This window comes from Chrysemys picta, chromosome 7, assembly GCF_011386835.1.
Source record: "Chrysemys picta bellii isolate R12L10 chromosome 7, ASM1138683v2, whole genome shotgun sequence".
In the NCBI taxonomy this organism is placed as follows: domain Eukaryota; kingdom Metazoa; phylum Chordata; order Testudines; family Emydidae; genus Chrysemys; species Chrysemys picta.
This window is the reverse complement of record NC_088797.1, coordinates 91,964,905-91,985,035: the sequence shown is the minus strand read 5'-3', so window position 1 is coordinate 91,985,035 and position 20,131 is coordinate 91,964,905. Positions and strand designations below refer to the sequence as shown.

Genomic DNA, 20,131 nt, shown 5'->3' with positions numbered 1-20,131 from the left:
ACCAATGTCGAATAGAGGGGAACGATCACGTCCCTCGATCTGCTGGCAATGCCCCTACTTATACAGCCCAGAAAGCCGTCAGCCTTCTTGGCAACAAGGGCACACTGTTGACTCATATCGAGCTTCTCGTCCACTGTAACCCCTAGGTCCTTTTCTGCAGAACTGCTTCCTAGCCATTCGGTCCCTAGTCTGTAACAGGATGACTTTTTGTGTCTCACTGCTTCTTTTACTTTGTTGTTTAGCCAGTTTTGGTGGCAGTTTTTTGGTTCTCTTACTATGTTTTTTCATTTGGAGTATACAATTAAGTTGAACCTCTATTATAGTGTTTTTAAAAAGGGATTTCACTTTTGGTTTTCTGTTTAATTAACCTTCTCATTTTTGTGTAGTCCCCTTTCTGAAATTAAATGTAGTGTTGGGCTGCTGTGGTATTTTCCCCGCCACAGGTATGTTAAATATAATTATATTATGGTCACTATTACTAAGCGGTCCAACGATATTCATCTCTTGGATCAGATCCTGTGCTCCACTTAGGACTAAATCAAGAATTGCCTCTCCTCTTGGGGGTTCCAGGATTAGCTGCTCCAAGAAGCAGTCATTTAAGGTGTGAAGAAACTTTATCTCTGCATTCCGTCCTGAGGTGACATGTACCTAGTCAATATGGGGATAGATGCAATCCCCCTTTATTACTGAGTTTTTTATTTTTATAGCCTCTCTAATCTCCCTGAGCATTTCACAGTCACTATCACCATCCTGGTCAGGTGGTCGGTAGTATAGCCCTACTGCTATATTCTTTTTATTAGAGCATGGGATTACTATCCTTAGAGATTCTATGATATAGTTTGGTTCATTTAAGATTTTTACTTCATTTGATTCTATGCTCTCTTTTACATATAGTGCCACTCCCCCAGCAGCATGACCTGTTTTGTCCTTCTGATATATATTGTATCCTGGTATTACTGTGTTGCATTGATTATCCTCATTCCACCAAGTTTCTATGATGCCCATTATATCAATATCCTCATTTAATACAAGGCACACTAGTTCACCCATCTTATTATTGAGACTTCTAGCATTTGTATATAAGCACTTTAAAAACGTGTTACTTTTTAGCTGTCTGCCATTACATGATGTAATTGAATGGGACTGTTTTTCATTTGACTGTTTCTCATCAGATCCTACCTGTATTTTATCATTTTCCATCCTCACCTCCATACTAGGATATAGAGAAGCTCCATTAATAGATCCTCCCCTAAGGAGGCCACAGTAAAGAATAAATAAAAACATCAGGATTGGGCCTAATATGATTTACAAATCATGACTGTGGATGACATTAAGTAATCTCTTACTTCTAGAATACATGAATACTGTACTTTATGCATCTGCTCATGGGGATTTTCTCTCTTTCACAACTTCCTGGCCAGGATCAATACTCCATTTTAATATTGTTTGACTTTTGCTGTGTTGGACGCTACTGATCCCAATCTTGCCTCTGTAGTCATTTTTCTTCATTGTCCCTCTTCCTCTTTTGGTAAGGGTCCCAGAGGCCTTTTATCCTTGCCCTCCTCCTCTTTTCCTTTTACATCATATATCTGTGTGACCTCATCCACTCTATCTCATCTTACACTGAGTCACAAATCTCCTGCTCTGTTTCCCCACAACCAATTCCACATTTCAGCATGTTTCTGAAATTTCCACCTGGATGGGTTGCCAACATCTTAAACTTAACATGGCTTAAACTGAACTCCTTATTTTTCCTCTGAAAATTTCTTCCCCTTCCCCTTTATTTGTCTCTGTTGACAACACTACAATGCTCTGTCACTTTGGCCTATACCCTCAGGGATCATCTTTGACACTTCCGTCTCCTTCATCCAGATTGTGAGCAAAACCTGAGGCTTTTATTGCTTGACATTTATGAGATCTGACCTTTTCTTTCTGTCCAAACAGTAAACACTTTCATGCAGGATATTATCACATTCCACCTTAACTACAGCAACTACGGCCTTTCCATCCTCCTGGATGTCCACACTGCCCCCATGTCAATCCACTCAAAACACAACTAATAAAATAATTTACCATGCATGTCAATCTGACAGTATCACTTTCCATTTCTCAGTTGGGTCCTGATTCTCCACTGTATTACTCCTGTTTTACACCATTATAACTCAATGGAGCTCTGCTGATATAAAACTGGTGTAACATAGTGGAAAATCAGGTTCCTTGTCTTCACCTTCCAGACCCTAGCAGACAATCCTTCCTACTTAGATACCTCGTCTCTTACTGCATTGCCTTCTGCCTATTTTGCTCAGCCTATGATGCTTCATATTTGACTGCTTCTCCAGCACACAGAATACCATTCCTGAGTTGGTCTACCAGGCCATTGTCCTCTCCTCATTCAGGGCCTGATCCAGCAAAACATTTTAACTATATGAACTTCCTCCTTCAATGTAACTATACATCTGCTTAAAGTTAACCATGGGCATAATTGCTTTCTTGGATTGGACTCCCAAACACCTATCTAAGACTTGCATCTATTCCAAATCCTTCAAAAAAGAATTAAAGACTTTTGTATTTAGTTAAATTTATTTACCTGTATTAAAAATTAGAAATAACGGATGCTGGACTTAAGTCTTTGCTGAGTACCTACAAAATCTTATTGTCATAATTCTGTCCTTTCTCTATTTAGCTCTTCCTACTCTTCTCATATCCCTTTTGTTGTATTATTTCTGAAATTAGATTGTAAGCTTTTCAGGCAAGGACCACGTTTTATTAGGACAGTGAAATGCCAAGCACACTTTTGGAATTATAAAATAATAAATAATAAATCCAAAACCAGGCACTGTGATAGTTCAAAGATCAGATGCGCCAGTTATTTTGTAAGCAGGATTCAATATATTGTTTTAGTATTGCATAATGCTGTATGCATATGAAACATATATGAAGTAAAATTAATCATATATTACAGCATTTTTACAATAATTTTTCACATTGTATTTTGTTCTGACAGATTTAGGTGTAACATTTTAAAAATAATTTACGTTCTCAACCAAAGATAAAACAAATTCAAATTGAAAATAGAATAAAATATTGCCCGGTAAGAATTAGAGTGACATTTTCTACAAACCATCAAATCCTACTCAAATCTTTGGTGAAATGCATTTGGGCACAATGGTATAACTGACAGTTCATAGACAATGTGAACACAGAAATAACATGTCAGAAATTTCTCATTGCTAACAATCAAGGTTGTTGAACACTTTGAAATCCACAATTTACATTAAAAAATGTAATGGAGCAACTACGTGGGAGCATTAAGATTATTGGCCAAGACAGAGTTTTCTGCTATAACTGTATAAACATTAGATATGATGGAATTATTTTCCACAAACAAAGTTAAAAAAATTTACACTCCAAGAATGGCTTAGTAGTTTAAGTTTCAGGGTAGCAGCCGTGTTAGTCTGTATCCTCAAAAAGAACAGGAGTACTTGTGGCACCTTAGAGACTAACAAATTTATTAGAGCATAAGCTTTCGTGGGCTACAACCCACTTCTTTGGATGCATATGCAACCCGAAGAAGTGGGTTGTAGCCCACGAAAGCTTATGCTCTAATAAATTTGTTAGTCTCTAAGGTGCCACAAGTACTCCTGTTCTTTTTTAGTAGTTTAAGCATCAGTTTGAAATAGAGGTTTAAATCCCAACTCAGGCATTCATCCTATAAGTTGGATAAATTGAGTTACATCTGTTATTATGTGGGAACATTTCAGTTGGATTCTTAGAAACTAAATTCATTTCCAATCTACATAGACATTTAAAAAAACTGAATTGCACTTTTCATAAGACTAAGAACGTGTCCCAGTGTCCTTTACCATCATTTCCTCTCCCTTTATATTTGTGCATTGTGGTCTGAGCAGAATTTCCACCTGGCAGCTGTTCATCATACTCCCACAACTATACGAAAGCTCATGCAGCACTTCGGAAACATACACGCACACACACATATCATCATTCTGTGCCCAACCAAATTTGTGCTTGTAACTTGAAGGAAAATGTACATTTTGGGAAGAATGGGGAACAATTGTTTGCAGCCTGACTTTTTAATTTTAGGAAGTAAAAAATAACATTTTTTTCTGTGAACTGAATATAGCCATATAGAATCCAGGAGTCACATGAGATTCTGACATCTGGCCTGCTGCAGTTTGGTTTTAATGATGCCATGCTGAGCAAACAGACTGGGCATATTCCTACTGAATAGAATTCACCATTTCAGCAGTCTAGGACTATTGGGAGAGCAAGGATAAGATTGTCTCTAAGTTGTCATTTGTTTCTCATGGCAGTTTTATGAGGGAGGAAGTTGGGCGATTGCTCCAAAGTATTCATGCTTTTGGTTTGTTTGTATTTAAAGGAGATCTGTTACTTTGAACATACAGGCTAGTAATATTTGTGTTTTTTATCAGAATGACAATATTTTTTTCATGCGACAGGAGGGGGGGGTAAAAATCTTTTATTGGGCCAATTTCTGTTGGTGAAAGAGACAAGATTTCAGGCTATACAGAAAAGAAGAACTTTTGTGTAGCTTGAAAGCTTGTCTCTCTCACCAACGGAGGTTGGTCCAATAAAAGATATTACCACGCCTACCTTGTCTCTAATATCCTGGGACCGAAATGGCTACAACACTATAAACAACATTTTCAGCAGAATTTGGCTCCTCTTTCTATTGATGATCTAGCTGCTTTTATAAGAGACAAACATTTTTCCAATTTTCTTTTCTCCTGCAGGCACTACACAGTCAAAACAGCTAAGTGAGAATGGATTCTATTCCATATGGTGCATTATCAACAGAATTATTTTCTATGTTCCACTCAGTCCTGCCTGTGCAAACTCATTCAAGACAGTGGGGTTGAAAGAGTTCTTTTTTTATTTTATTCAGCCCCTGCAGCACCCCCACTGACCCAGTGTGGTGCTGCAGGCACACCCTACTTCAGTTTGCCTTCTCTCAGAGACCCTTAAGAACGCCACAAAGTCCAGAAGGTATGAAAACTTCCCCACTAGGATTCTAATTTATTAAATCCAAACCATACTTGAAATAACGTCTCTTTCCATGGGCTCGGAGGGTTGTACAATCCTCCTCCCTGGAGCCAATGATTCTGATTCCTAACCTCTCTAGCCTGTAATATCTCCCATTGGCTCATGGATTGCACAGCCCTCCTTCTTGGAGACAGTAGTCTCTGTGGAGCTCCCCTCCCACAGAAGAGCTTTTTTTCTGAGCACCTCCTGGCAATTGAGCAGAGACGGCCTTTTATTGGATGGCTCAAGTGCTCATTATTCAATTAACTGACTAGATAGGCTAGTTCTCCTTAAATTAGCTTGTCATATGTAGCTTGGGCTTGGACTCCCCTTAAATGGGGCCAGCAACCCTGTGAATAACTTTATTATACCACCCTCATCACTATAATACCTGAATGCAATGAGGGGATCTCATGAAAATAATGGGGAGTAACTGAGGACCTGATTTGGTCTGCAAAACTTTTATTATGAGTGATATGTAAGGAGGAAAAAAATCCAGCTTGATTTTCATCCCAGGCTATGTTTATAAGGCTGACAGTTAGGAAATACTTTTCTTTCTTTCTTTCTTTCTTTCTTTCTTTCTTTCTTTCTTTCTTTCCTTGTAAAATAACAATCTTTTAAAGTTTGGATACCTTAAATTAGATAGGTCCTATATCCAAATTCTTTTCCTGCTATTCAAATATATTAATTATCTGCAATTCTCACAGAATCACATTTTATATGGAATTGGTTATGATACAAACATGCAACAGAGAGTCCTGTGACACCTTTAAGACTAACAGATGTATTGGAGCGTAAACTTTTGTGAGTGAAAGCTTATGCTCCAATACATCTGTTAGTCTTAATACCCACAAAAGCTTGAATACCCACGAAAGCTTGAATACCCACGAAAGCTTATGCTCCAATACATCTGTTAGTCTTAAAGGTGCCACAGGACTCTGTCGCTTTTTACAGATCCAGACTAACACGGCTACCTCTCTGATACTTGATACAAACATGGAATCCCACACTGGCAGTTTAGAGTCACTTTTCACAGTAGAACTGAAGCTTAAGTGGTTTTTCCTGAAGTGATAAAACAGACTGATTAGTACTGCCCAATTAAGATCCAATTAGATGAAAAAAGTACCAAAAAATTGATGAAGGTCACAGTGAAAGCTTTATCCCCCGAAGACAAATTTAAAGAAAGATGCTTTGTAATAGCAGAGAAAAGGTTATTTGTTTTATTTTTTCTATGATTGTCAGTCATTCATTACCCATCTGTCTTGTGACACCTCTTAATGTCAAAGCAGGCCCCAAAATACTAATGTGCCAGGAGGATAAAACAGCTAAGCAACTTTAATTCAATAGAAAAAATAAAAGCCAATTTGTTCTTTGTCAATTTTCTCTGATTTCAAAGTCAGGAAGTGGCTTAGTATTGTTAGTCATTAGTTGGAAGTAAAACATCAACTATTCAAAAATGTATTAAATTGTTTTATTTTTAATAAGGAGACATAATTCCTCTTTAGATTTTAGCAAACCTTTATGGCCTTTTTCTTTTCTATTTTTGTTTCTGAGGATTATGTTAAATTTTCAACTTTTTTATAAAACAAACAGTATATTGCAAAATCCATTAATGTTAACTTTATTTTCTGTTCTAGTCTCTTTTTTCTTTTCTAGATTAATTAAAATAATTGTGCATAGAATTCTATTTATTTCCATAACAACCTATATGCATGCATTTAGAGAGAGAGGTTGTAATGGAAACATACATATATGTATACACATCATATATATACACACACACACACATCTAAATAATGTGTATGTATTACTGTATATATATTAGTAACATATTAACTTTAAAAATGCTATTAAATTACCTTCCCTAAATAAGTAAAGAGAAAAAATTGTTCTTCAGATTTTGGCTACATTTTATTTATTCATTTCCCCCCTTTCGAGGTTTAGTTTAAATTTCCACATTTTTATACATATGCATATGTATAGGGTCCAGCTATATGTGGAATGGACTAGCATATATACGGATTTAAGCTGAATCCTATGTGCGGTGATTTTGCTATCTCTCTCTCTCTGTCACACACACACACTTTGGTCTTTAGTGAGAAACTCCCCATTCTCCCCACCCTCAGAGCAGAGAGAACATTTAAATAAATATTAGAGAAAGCATTGTAAGGAAGGAGTACTGGGGAAAATTTTAGTTGGAGGTTTTATATTATATTATCACAGTCCTTTTTAGAGGTCACAGTCAATATCTGGACTCCATTGTGCTAAATGTCATACAAACTCACATGATGTATGAAGTGTAGTTGTAGCTGTGTCGGTCCCAGGATATCAGAGAGATAAGGGGGGGTGAGATAATATCTTTTATTGGACTATGTAACAGTGGTAAGTGTCTGCAGTCTTTAAACAGTTCCGGCTCTGGTACTGGCAGTACCCCAGGGATTCTTCCCAGGAGGCAGTGCCCTCTTGGTCTGTTCTGGCCCCAGATCTCCATCTGGGCCTCTGAACAGCTCAGATCCCTTTCTGAGGATTATCACTGTCCAATTGTAGGACTCTTCCCTAGTGGCATATGGGGGACCAAGACCTGGCCACTACTCCAGGTCCCAGCCCAGGGATCCTAAGAATAGCAGCCATGCGCCACTGTGTTCCTTTAATGAAACTGCTTTCAGTTCCCTAGGCCACTTCCCTGAGGCCCCAGCCTTCACTGATGCTTCACCCTTATGTCAGGGCTCTCCTATATCTGCTCTGGCCCAGCAGCCAGCCAGAAGCTCTTTCTTGCTTCCCTGGCCCACTGACCTGTCCATGGCACTGCATTTCCCTTTGGCCATCTGCACTCCTCTGGCTCGAGGAAGGAACTGTCTGTCTCTGGCTCTGCAGTTCCTTTTTATATGGTCCCCTTGGGCATCATTTGGCTGCTCCTTGCAGCCTCTCTGATTAGCTAGCCCTTTGTAGCCTCTCTTGGCTGCTCGGAGGACTTAGCTCCACTGCTCCTTTCCTGCGACAAATGTGGAAGGATTCTGAGGCTTCCAGCAGGGGGCCTCTGGACCTAGTCCACCCCATCACAGACAACTTCTGTGAGAGACAGAGCTGTTCAGCATATTTGGAGCTGTATGTAGTGGTCAGAGGGTTATAGATGGTGAAACTGGTGATGATAATATTTCATTTCTTTTCTACTTCCTGAGCAAATGCAAGAAACAAAACATTATCCCCAAAGGTCTCACTATCTATTACCCTCTGACCACTACATACAACTTTAATTAGGCTGAACAGCTCTGTCCCTCACCAACAGAAGTTGATCCAATGAAAGATTATTACCTCACCCATCTTGTCTCTCTAAAACTCATACAATGACATTTTCAATTATTAATACATTGACAATGGTAGCTGTTGGAACTGGACAGATTTCAGGACATTCTGAGGGAGTAAACTATGTTGCCAAATCACCACTATCTATGGTCTGGTGATATATTACAGGATTCTTTTGTACATGTCTATTAATTAGAGCTGGTCAAAATTCATCTAAATGTTCATGGGAAATTATCAAAATATTTCATTATGATAATGACAGTTAAAATATTTAGATTATTCTATTCTATGCTATTATAACAGTCAAAATGATGAAGTTGAAACAAAATGATTCAATAAGATCAAAATGAAATATTTTGGAATATTCCTTTTTGTGAAAAAACTCAGAGATATATTGACTTTTCATCAAAATTTGGGACAAAATCAAATTTTGAAGTATCAGAATTTACCATAGGCTGAAAAACAGAAAATCATTTTTTCAGCCAGCTCTACTATTGATACAGTGGATCCTAAATAGCCTCTCTTCTGGCCTTGCCCACATCGTTCACTGGATTTACAGATAACTTGCAATGAATAAAACAAGAAGGGAATATGGCTAACATGGTGGTGGTGGAGTCCTGATCCAGGGCCCCTGGACTGTGACTAAAGGAATTTATCAAGCTTTGAGCTGTGGCTGTGCAGGAGGCAAAGAAAATAATTGTAACATCCCTCATAACTAAGGCTAAGATTTTGTCATGATTGTCTTTAGTAAAAGTCATAGACAGGTCCCAGGGAATAAACAAAAATTCACGGAAGCCCCGTGACTTGTCCCTGGGTCCAGCACCCACTCCTGCTGGGACTCTGGCATACCCCTCACCATTCACAGTGGCCGAGAGTGCTGCCGCCCTCCCCCCACTATGCATGGCGGCTCAAAGGGAGTGTGGCTGGGAGCTGCAGGTCCCCTGGCGGCAGCTGGGAGCTGCAGGAGGCCCCTGCAGTAACTGGGAACTGCCAGGGCCCTGCCGGCTGACAGCTTCAGCACCACCGCCCCAGGGCTGAAGCAGAAATATCATAGAAGTCTCTGGAAGTCACAGATTCTGTGACATTCATGACCTCCATGACATAATCTTAGCCTTACTCATAGTATATACAAGTCATACACAGTGGAACTGCTCCCAGGGGTGGATAATTTGGTTAATGTGAGATGACTAACTGTAAATCGAGTACATATTTTACCCGTGAGGAATTTGCAGGATACTTTGAGGATACCATCTCTTGAATTGAGACAATTTGCTGAGTCCCTAGGTGACAGGGAATTCCTGAGGGGACAAAATGGAGCCATCTCTGTTCAAATTTCACCCAGTGTTGCTTACTGAACTCCTTGAAATACGGTGTGTGCTTCATTGTACCCATGTTCCTCCTAACTTTCTAATGAAATTGCCGAACTTTGCAAGTTACGATAACGTCCTTTGTAATGTGAACACCTGAACCACACACCTCACTAATATCCTTAATACCAAATACACAGAATATCAAAGAGATACTTGATGACAACAAAGCTTCAAGCAATATCAACCTCAGATGGAAATCTTAGAACACTAAAGTAATTAAAGTTTCAGAATATCCTCTTAGAAGAATTTTCAAAATAACTTGACAACAAATTATGGGAGGTGTGAGCAATCAGGATTAATTCCTCCTCAAATCACTGGATGCCTGATTAGGGCTAGATTGTATGTAATCTTACTCCCCCAGGGCAGAGAACAGACAATGCCCAGCCATTGTGTTCCCAGGCACACAAATTGGAGAAATCCATCATGAACAGCAGTATTAGTCTCCACCTGTCTTGAGTGTGCTCCTTCAGCTGAGCATGAGGACTAGCCAGCCCGTCCTCCAGACAGATTAATGAGCTCAACTGGGTTGCATTAGGACCACCAGATTGGCTGGCCTGCTTGATTGTCTGAAGGAAGCCAGCAGGCCTGTTTTCAAGTTCAGCAGCAGCTGCAATTACTCATACCCTTGCCTTGTTTTCAGCCTTGCCACCTGGCTTAATTATTGTTGTGTTCCAGTTTGCTCCAGCCTTGGTTCCTCCTGCCTCTGGCTCCGACCCTGGGCTCAACACCTGGGTTCTGACTCTGATCCTTGACTCCAGTCCCTGGCTCCCGACTCCTGCTCCAACCACTAGCCCCATTTGTGGGTACGTCTTCACTACCCGCCGGATCGGCGGGTAGTAATCGATCTATCGGGGATCGATTTATCGCGTCACGTCTAGACGCGATAAATCAATCCCTGAACGCGCTCCCCGTCGACTCCGGAACGCCGCCAGAGCGAGAGGCGGAAGCGGAGTCGATGGGGGAGCCACAGCTGTCGATCCCGCGCCGTGAGGACCCGAGGTAAGTCAATCTAAGATACGTCGACTTTGCTGAAGTTGCGTATCTTAGATCAACCCCCCCCCCCCAGTGAAGACCAGCCTTGTGACACCACCAAAGAAAGCTACAGGGGAAACATGAGGGTGGGGCTATTGCCCTAATCCCCATCCACAATGGCTACCAGAGCTAGGCCAGCAAAGGGATATGCACACTGACCTCTGTGAAAGCGCATAGCAGAAGCTGCTAAGATCTATGCTCCCTTATGTTAGTGGAGGCATTGCGCCTTGCTAAGGCACAATGGGTCTGAGAATGGCTGCCAGTATTTAGCACCTCTTCAGCCCTTCCATGCAACCCCAAATCTTGCCCTGATGTTGACAGATCCTTAGAATACAGACTGTGTTTTCCTCTGTGTTCTGTATAGAGTTCAACACAGCAATGGCATTAATCAAATAATGTATACTAATAATAAATAAATATTGATACTATTAACCTGAATTTTAATAGTTCTCTCTTTACAGATCTTAAACATACAATGGGCCAGATCCTAAGCTGATGTAAATTAGCCCAACTCAATTGACTTCAAAGGAGCTAGACTGATTAACATCAACTGAAGGTCTTTTCCATTTTGTGTTTGGATTTTTTGCAAAGGGATAGCACAGACAGGACATATTAAATATGACTTATATAAATACTGTCTTAGTATTTCAGTGCTTCTCAGTGTTAAAAAAAACTACTTTGTACTGTATTTAACGATAACTGATTTATGTGGAACTCTGTCAAAATATTATCATTAGCTTTTAATGTGCATTGCAAACACTCTCTCAGAACGCCACTCCTTGAGCATTTGGAGTGTATCTTCTTCTTAATATTCTAAACATTAACAATTAAAATTAAACTCTTCTGACAGAATATCTTTGGCTTTTATTGTCCTCAGTGTATCATTTGGTCACCAGTGTTCATGAACCTCCTTGATTACACAAATAGATAGTACCCATCAGAAAAGTTAACAAGTCAAAAATGTGCACAGTTCTGTCAATCAAGAGCTTCACCAGGGAACAGTGATAAGAAACCAGTGGCAGAAATAATCTTTATCCCCAGATCAACCAAGCTCAGTTCAAATACTGCCTTTCCAAAACGGGCTACAGATGAACTGTGCTGTTTTATAGAACACTAGTATGTCACATAGATTGGAAACTCACAATGACTGCAAATCAAGGAAATGACAAGCTTGCAAAGTTGTGTTTTGTTTTCTTTTTAAGCCACAGAGCTGTTCCAAATACAGGCAGTCATGGGTTTGCTTCCTGCCTATTCTTTTTATCATCTGTGCCATGAAGCCGGATAACTTCCCATCAAAAAGAAGCTGTATCGTTGATTTGTCAGCCTTGGGAAAAATCATTTGAAATGCAGCCTATGTCCATGATGACAAAGGACAGGCTGGAATAAAAAATTTATGCGAGCTACTGCTGTGCGAGACTCATAATAATCTCCTTTGTTGCTCAGAGGGTTAGGTCACATACGAGGGTTAAAGATTTTTCCCTCTTGGGTGAAGTGTATTAACAAAATCATTTGCTTACCAGAGGATCCTGATCTTCAGCTGAAACTGTAGCGATAACAGTGCCCTTGATTGCATCGGGAGCAACCATTCCCCTGTAGAGAGCTTTGCTAAATACTGGGGAGTAATCATTCATATCCTGCAAAATATAATTAAGAGTTTAGTTCTCAAGTTGAAACAAGATTATGGACCTATCCACAATTGTTCTTTCAAACTATACCCATTCACTCCCTTCCCATTAGAGAACCCATTTGCCACTGTCAGCCTTTCCATACTCTCAATTCTATTACTATCACACAAGCCTGGCACCCAAGAGAAAGATGCCAAATTTTCAATACAGTATTATTGTGTGAGGGATCAACGTAAAGTAATTCTACTTCAGAAAACAGTCTGTCACCCAAGTAAATAAAGCTTCCAGGGACTGCAGAGATTCTTATAACAGTTGTTTTTCAAGCAATGTCCCACAATATGGCTTTGTTAATTTTCTAAACTGGATGCGCTTGCTCTTTCCTGAAAGTGCTTTTTACACTATATGTGACAAAATGACAAGAAAATACAGGACCAGCTTACTATAAACACTTTATGAGAGCCTAAATTATGCTTTTCATAGTAACCTATGTATTGTGAAGGAAAAAATTACGTTAGAAGCAAAGGTACATTATATTGAGGGAGGCAGTAAAAAGAAAATAAAAATATAAAGCAAAGTTCAACCATGCTCAGCTGAAGGACCATTAATAACTGCCCTATCAGGAGCCAAATACATTTCAAAGCTTCTCTCCAGCAATACTGTAATTCATTAATAGGAACAATCATTTATCTTGATAGTGTGATCTATCCTGAAATATGTACTGTATAAATAACACAATCCGGATCAATGCCCACTACATTTAGTTTTATTTTATTTTTTTAAATTAAACAAATGCAACTTTAAACCACAGTTTTTACTTTTCATTTAATGTCTGTTTTCTGCTTTAAATCTATTTTCATCATTTAAGGTTACCATATTTTAGTTTTAAAAAAGGAGGACACTCCATGGGGCCCCAGCCCCGCCCCAACCCCGCCCTTTCCCCCACCCCAGCCACGCCCCAACCCCGCCCCTTCCCCAAACTCCCCGCCCCAACTCTGCACCCTCCCCTGAATGCTCCGCCCCCTGCTCCTCCCCCTCCCCTGCTTCCTGAGAATCAAATGTTTGCGGGGAGCCTGAAACAGGGAGGCAGCAGGTAAGCTGGGGCGGGGTGCGGCGCAGCCCAGTCCGGCCCCCCTGGCCGAGCAGCTCCTTTTGGCGGCTGGCTGGCCCAGGCCAAGAGGCTCTGGCCCCGGCATCTCCCGCCTGGCTTGGCTCGGGCCCTGGGGCGCCGGCCCCCGGCCGAGCACCCCCGGCCCAGCACCGCCGGCCCTGGCCCCGGCCCCGGGCCCGGCCAAGCACCACCGGCCCCGGCCCGGCCCCGGGCCCGGCCCGGCCAAGTACCGCCGGCCCCCGGCCCGGCCCGGCCCCGGCCCAGCACCGCCAGCCCCGGTCCCATCCCAGCCCCGGGCCTGGCCCAGCACCGCCAGCCCCGGTCCCGGCCCGGCCCCTGGCCGAGCACCTCCAGCCCCACCGCCAGGCCCTCCCTCCTATTTTCCCGGACATGTCCGGCTTTTGGGGATTTCCTCCCGGACAGGGATTTGAGGCCCAAAAAGCTGGACATGTCCAGGAAAATCCAGACATATGGTAACCCTACATAATTTGAGTGTATTAGTAACAGATTTATACATTTTTGCACTTGCAGAGAAAACAGATGAGTTATACTCATTAAAAAATGCATGTTTGACTTTTAAATGACCAAAATCAAAGAGGGAGCGCATGGAGATGAGCACATTGTCCCAAACACACAGGAAAAATGCCAACGTGTGAAGGATGTGGTTTTAATTAGGCTGCACCTTTATTATCTCGTTTGGGAATTATCTGGCAATGAGCTACACTGTACAAATTATCATTCCCTCCTCGCTCATTTCCAACTACTTGTGGAAGGTGGCCATCAGTCCCCCCATAAATCCACCACCCTCCCCTCACATAAGCGCTCAGGGGGCTGAGAAAAGGGGATTGTTAGGAGCTTCGGTCTCATTCCCCAGCTGCTTTAGGGGATGCCTTCCCCCAGAGTGTACTTCCAATTCCAGTTTTTCAGGGAACCAGACCCCTATAGAACCCCCTGCACTGGACACCTGCCACTAGTTTGGCTGCCACTCCCCACTGCCCGCCAGGTTCCCAAATACTTAATAAGTCCCTCCCAAACCAAAAATATATATCCTGGATCAGAGAGCTGTACTCCATTATCCCTAAAAATTTTGGTGTGCAAGTATCAACTTCCCTCTCCTGATGATTCACACTTTGTAAACCTACAGAGGCCTGATAGAATCCCACCACACTGTCCACTGTAATATTTCAAACCAGTTTGCAGTCTGCCCAGGGAAAAGGTCCTGGATCTGCCCTAAATCTCTCTGTTCTTGATGATTAAGTCCCCCTGCCCCATACAAAATCCCAGATCATTTTCACCCTGGTGTACAGTAATCATTTCAGCTGGCCATTTCTTGGATGCTCCTCTTGCCAAGACAACTCAGGTTTGCCTCAGCACCAAAGGCCCAGCTGCAAACCTCTAGGGAACTGGCTGCCCACCTCTGGGCCCATAGCTCCAAACATTGGCTCTTCCCTTGCTCCTGATATAACAACCCTTTATCCATATCAACTCAGAGTAGCCCAATGATGAGGCCCAGCTGTGAACTTCCAGGGGGAACTGGCCATCTGCCTGTGGGCCAAATGCGAGACAGAGCTCTACTGGCAGGTCAGGGCATAAATAGATATATAAACTCTCCCTGCTGGTCCACATGGGGCCCAATGGCTTTCAAGAGCCTTTCTAGCCAGTCCCTAGATCAGGTGATGCCTAACTCCCTTCCCCCCCCCCCACCAAAAGGAGGGGGGAACCCTTAAAAGAGCCACACCCTCTTTCTTGCTGCTTGACCAGACAAACCCCTCCCCATCTTTGAGGCTGTGGGGGCTGAATTTTGCAAATTGTTCAATTAAAATAGATCAGAATTCCTTACATTGGATTATGGGGATAGAAATGGGTGCCTTCAAATTTGCTGACCTTTTCCAGCTGGGCATCTTACTTCATCTGACAATGTAAAATGGAAGACTAATTTACACAAACAAATCACATTTTTCTAAATACTTCAAAGTGATGCCAAGTTTGACAAAAATTAAGGCCTTGCTCTACCTTGCCCCGAAAGACTCATTCTGGAATCTTTGTATTGCTGTGTATGTGTGTGTGCGCACACGTGTATGTATATATAGAAAGAGTTTTGAAGCGTCACACAGCAATCGCAGATTATAGGAGTCCATCCACACTCCATTTTTGATTATTACTATTTATTATTTGTATAACCGTTAACATCTAGAACAGAATAAAAAGATGGTTCCTGCCCCAAACATGGGGGAAAGATGCTAGATTCATCTAGTGAAGTTGATCTGATCGCATATACAGGTGTAAGTACCAAAACAATCAGAGAGTTTAAATTAAAACTAACTCAAGTACAGATTTAGGCACCAGCTATTATGTGCTCCATACAAATTTTAGTTCAGGTTTAAGACTGTCTATACCAGTGGTTCTCAACTTCCATAGTAGGATCCCTGCTGGAACTACCCTCCTATTTAGCAATAAGGGAAGGGCAGGTCATGAACTTGTGACCATCTGTCCCCCACACCAGATGAGGACTCCTGGTATCAATCATGCTGGAAAAAATCCAAGTAACAATGGAGATCATATGCATGTCCTGGGGATATAACCATGTTGCAAAATTCCAGGAAAATAATGGCTAAACAAATCTTAAATACAGCTCTTCTAATTTCATCTAAATTTTGCCTCCTATGTTAGGAAAAGGGCATGGGGGTGGGTATAATAGGCCAGGGAAGGCCGTTGCCATGGGACACTGGGCCAGGGATGCTGTGGTCCCGGGCCTGCCAGCGCGACTGGGGCTGTTCTGGCCGGGGCTTGATCGGTCGGCTGGCTGGGGCTACTCCAGACGGGGCTTGAGTTGGTTGGCCGGCTGGGACTGGCCTAGGGCTCCTTTGGCGGTGATGGCAGGGGAGCAGCTTGGGGTTCCGGCCAGCCAGGGGCTTCTCTGGCCACAGGGCGCAGGGGGCTCTGGCTGGAAGGGGTGAGGCTCAGGACTTCGTGTGGAAGAGGTGGGGCTGTGGGGCTAGTCTCCCCAAAGGGGGGTGAGAGTCCGTAGCCCAGTGGGCCAACTTACCTGTATTATATTCATTGCTTTGTTATTTTGCTTTATTATATTTAGTAGTAATGCAAGGAACCTACAGGCTTTTATCCTGTAAGATTTGGCTTTAGTAGATAGTGTGAGGCTTGACGCCTATAACCTTTGGTATAGATAAACTTAAGTAACTCGTAAGTTATAGGGTACTGAAAGTAGCATGCAAGAGGGGGAATTTGGTCCAGAATACTGACATCAGCCACCCACAGAACACAGCTGACCCCAGCACAGAACATAGTTGACACCAGCATCCGGAAAGTTCTGGGCAAGACCTCTGACCGCAAAGCTGCCATGACAGCAAATTGAAGTGTATGCTAATAGGGTAACATCATACATATATTAACCAATAGAAAACGGACACCTTAAGGGAAGCAAAGACAAATAAGGACCTCTATTGAATATGCATTGGTCATGGAGCTTTAGCATAACCTACTATAAAAGTAACATCCCAGGGGAAGCAGAGAGATTGTCAAGATGTAGACCGTAGGAGGAACAAGAATGATGGCCACCAGGGAAAATGAGGACGGTGACAGTGATGAGAAAGATAATGGTTAAGTTTGAAAGATAAGGGTGTAAGTATGGACGTCCAAATGTACTTTCTGTATTATCTCTAACTGCTTTGTTAAGTTTAAATGTGTGCATAACTTTGCTAAATTATTAAATCATATATTTATATATAGAGAGAGTTCCTATAGTGTGAGTGTTGCACCTGTACACATCGGGTTCCCAAATTATATGGCAATTTTACAATAATCTTACTGTGCCTGATCTTGGGAAAGAACCTGTTAATCCTCAAGTTACAATTATATATAGCCAACTTTGGGTCAGGCTACAAGTCCACCCATCACACATGGAACAGGGAACTGACATTTTCAAAATGTAAGAAAGAAAACAAAACAAAAAAACACCCCACCTACATCCCACCCAACATCAACAACCCTGCACTGATTCATCAATAAGTTTAAATATGCAAACATAGAAAAGTCTATGAATCCATTAGATGCATAAGTATTAGCTATTAGATGTATAAGTAAATATAGCATTTGCATTGTGGAAATGTTAATGATACTATAAAAATCTTGGCCAAAGTTTTCAAAAAATAGGATCCTCCAGTTAAGCTCCTTAACCTCTACATTCTTAATGACTTCAGTGGGAGCCGCTGGGTGTTGAGAAGTTTTGAAAACCAGCCTACTTATTTGAGAGGCTAAGGGTATGTCTTCACTACCCGCCGTATCGGCGGGTAGCAATCAATTTATCTAGGATCGATATATCGCGTTTCGTTAAGATGCGATTTATCGATCCCTGAATGCGCTCACCGTCGACTCTGGAACTCCACCAGAGCAAGCAGCGGTAGCGCAGTCGACGGGGGAGCCGTGGCCGTCGATCCCGCGCTGTGTGGACCCCAGGTAATTCGATCCAAGATACTTCGACTTCAGCTACACTATTCGCGTAGCTGAAGTTGCGTATCTTGAATCGATCCCCCCTGCTAGTGTAGACCAGCCCTAAATCAGGATGTAAGAACCTAGTTTGAGGTCCTGTTTTTGAAAGTCTTCATCTTTTAATTTTCATATTTGACATTCATTAGATTTAAACTTGTAATCTTAACATAATAGTAATATAGGTTTGGGTAGGGTTGTTTATTATTATTATCTACTTATAATTATATGGCTTTAACATTACCTCAAATTATTTAAGTCAAGGAGAAATTGTATTTTTAAAAGTTAATGCTTCTGTACTGTCATTGCCTTGGGAGAGGTATGATGCCATGTTTGGGGAGAGAGACACACACAAAGCAAAACAAAGAGGAAGCCCTTTCTATGGGATTTGGAGTCAAGGCTCTTGGACACTTACACAGACCTGCAAATTACCTCCCTAAGGGGAGGATTTATCTGAAACTGCACATATTTTCCTTTGTGCTGGCAGGGTAGTTCTGATGCCAATAGTACATTTTCTTTTAAATGGAAAAATGTGAGAAGGGACAGATTTTTCATGCCAAAACAGTTCTGGACTTGTACTTCACTTTGGTGATTTTTAAAAATCATCTCCTGAAGGGTTCTAACTGCAATAATTATTAAATAATACTTTGCAGCAAGAAGTAATTTGCAATTCTTCCTTTCCTGGTTTTGTCTGTTACTTCTTTTCTTTCACTGTCTTTAACCTACACAGGTTACTTTATGTTCTTAGTGTTTGCTGGCAAACAATCACATTCATGGACAATGCAAACCAAAGAAGCATGAATTAAGTGAATGTAAACTCCTATTTCACAAAGAGATTAAGACAGTCACCCACTGCATGCAAACAAAGCTTCTGCATTCATTGTGTATTTGACTCTTGATTAGTGAATATGAATGACACTACGCATGCCAATGGGAATGAGAAGGTCTAAACTACAGGTAGAGTATCTCTTTAAAGAAAGAAAAGCGCAACTTTTTCAATACTTTGACAGGAACCTTCATCATGAACTCTCCAATTAAATTAGAATGTACTACTTTCATTTATAAAGGTTTAAATACAGGATGGCCAAATGGGCCTCTCAGACATTGTTCAATAACTTTTTTCTCATATTGGGACTGCAATTCAAATCCCCTTCTATCTGATTAGACAGATCAGTGGTTAAATAATTAAAAAAAAATCAGATCAATCTGATTGCATTTTCATTACTAGTGATGCTACTTGAATGGATGTTATGATTTTTCCAAAATCTGCTCATATTTGTTACATGCTGGTCTCTCAACTACAACCCTAGGAATATCACAATACCACTGTACTGGAAATCTGAGGAAAAAGTTGTTTTTGTGCTTATCTGAACCCACTGAGGTTCTTTTGTTGCTATCTGGAGTCATGTCCCAGTTATTTAAGTCTGAGCGATGTTATTTATGGATCTGGTCATGAACAGTAACCATTTCCTGTCCATATTCCTTTAATTGTTGTGGTGAATATACGAAGCCTTATCCTCTGCTACCCTGTTCCTGTGCTTCCCGTAGGAACTGTAGAAGGGAGCTTTAGACCTGGTCTGGCCTTTGGTGTAAGTTAGAATAGCTCCATGGCAGCACCTCTGTGGGGATATTGTCCAACAGCCATTTCTACATCTTTAATGACCCCCTTTGCACTGAATTGCAACAAAGGGGACATAGAGCAGAAGAGAACTGGATCCACTGTATATTCAAAAGACTATCTTTGACACAGAAGCATAGACATTTCAGGTGTCCCCCACTCCTGCTTCCTCATTGAAACTTACCAGAGACATAGATGAGGGATGAGCAAACCATTTCAGATAAAATAAAACCAAACCCAAACAATCTCCCAAACCAAACCCAGCCTGATCTCTTTTAATTTGGCAGGTGAAAGTTCAGCTTTCAACTTTATTTTACATTTCCACATGCATCTGCACTTTCACGTTTCAGCCAATACCAGAAGCAGGAGCGCCAAAGTGTCAATAAAACTGCTTTCCCAGTGTATCTGGCTCTAGATGCAGGCAGTACAGCAAACCTCATTAGTTTAGAAAGTGCATCCTTGCAAAATTACATCCTTAATTAGTTTGAATAAGCATTTAGACTCATAGACTCAT

General features: G+C 41.4%; 1 protein-coding gene across 1 annotated transcript in view; it reads right to left on the bottom strand.

Moving 5' to 3' along the window:
- Nucleotides 1-20,131, bottom strand: part of PCDH15 (protocadherin related 15) — a 1,392,890-nt gene that overhangs the window by 178,925 nt on the left and 1,193,834 nt on the right. The window contains exon 24 of the mRNA XM_065552026.1: nucleotides 12,284-12,400. Within this exon, the coding sequence (XP_065408098.1) occupies nucleotides 12,284-12,400 (117 nt within the window). The remainder of the gene's footprint in view (nucleotides 1-12,283; nucleotides 12,401-20,131) is intronic.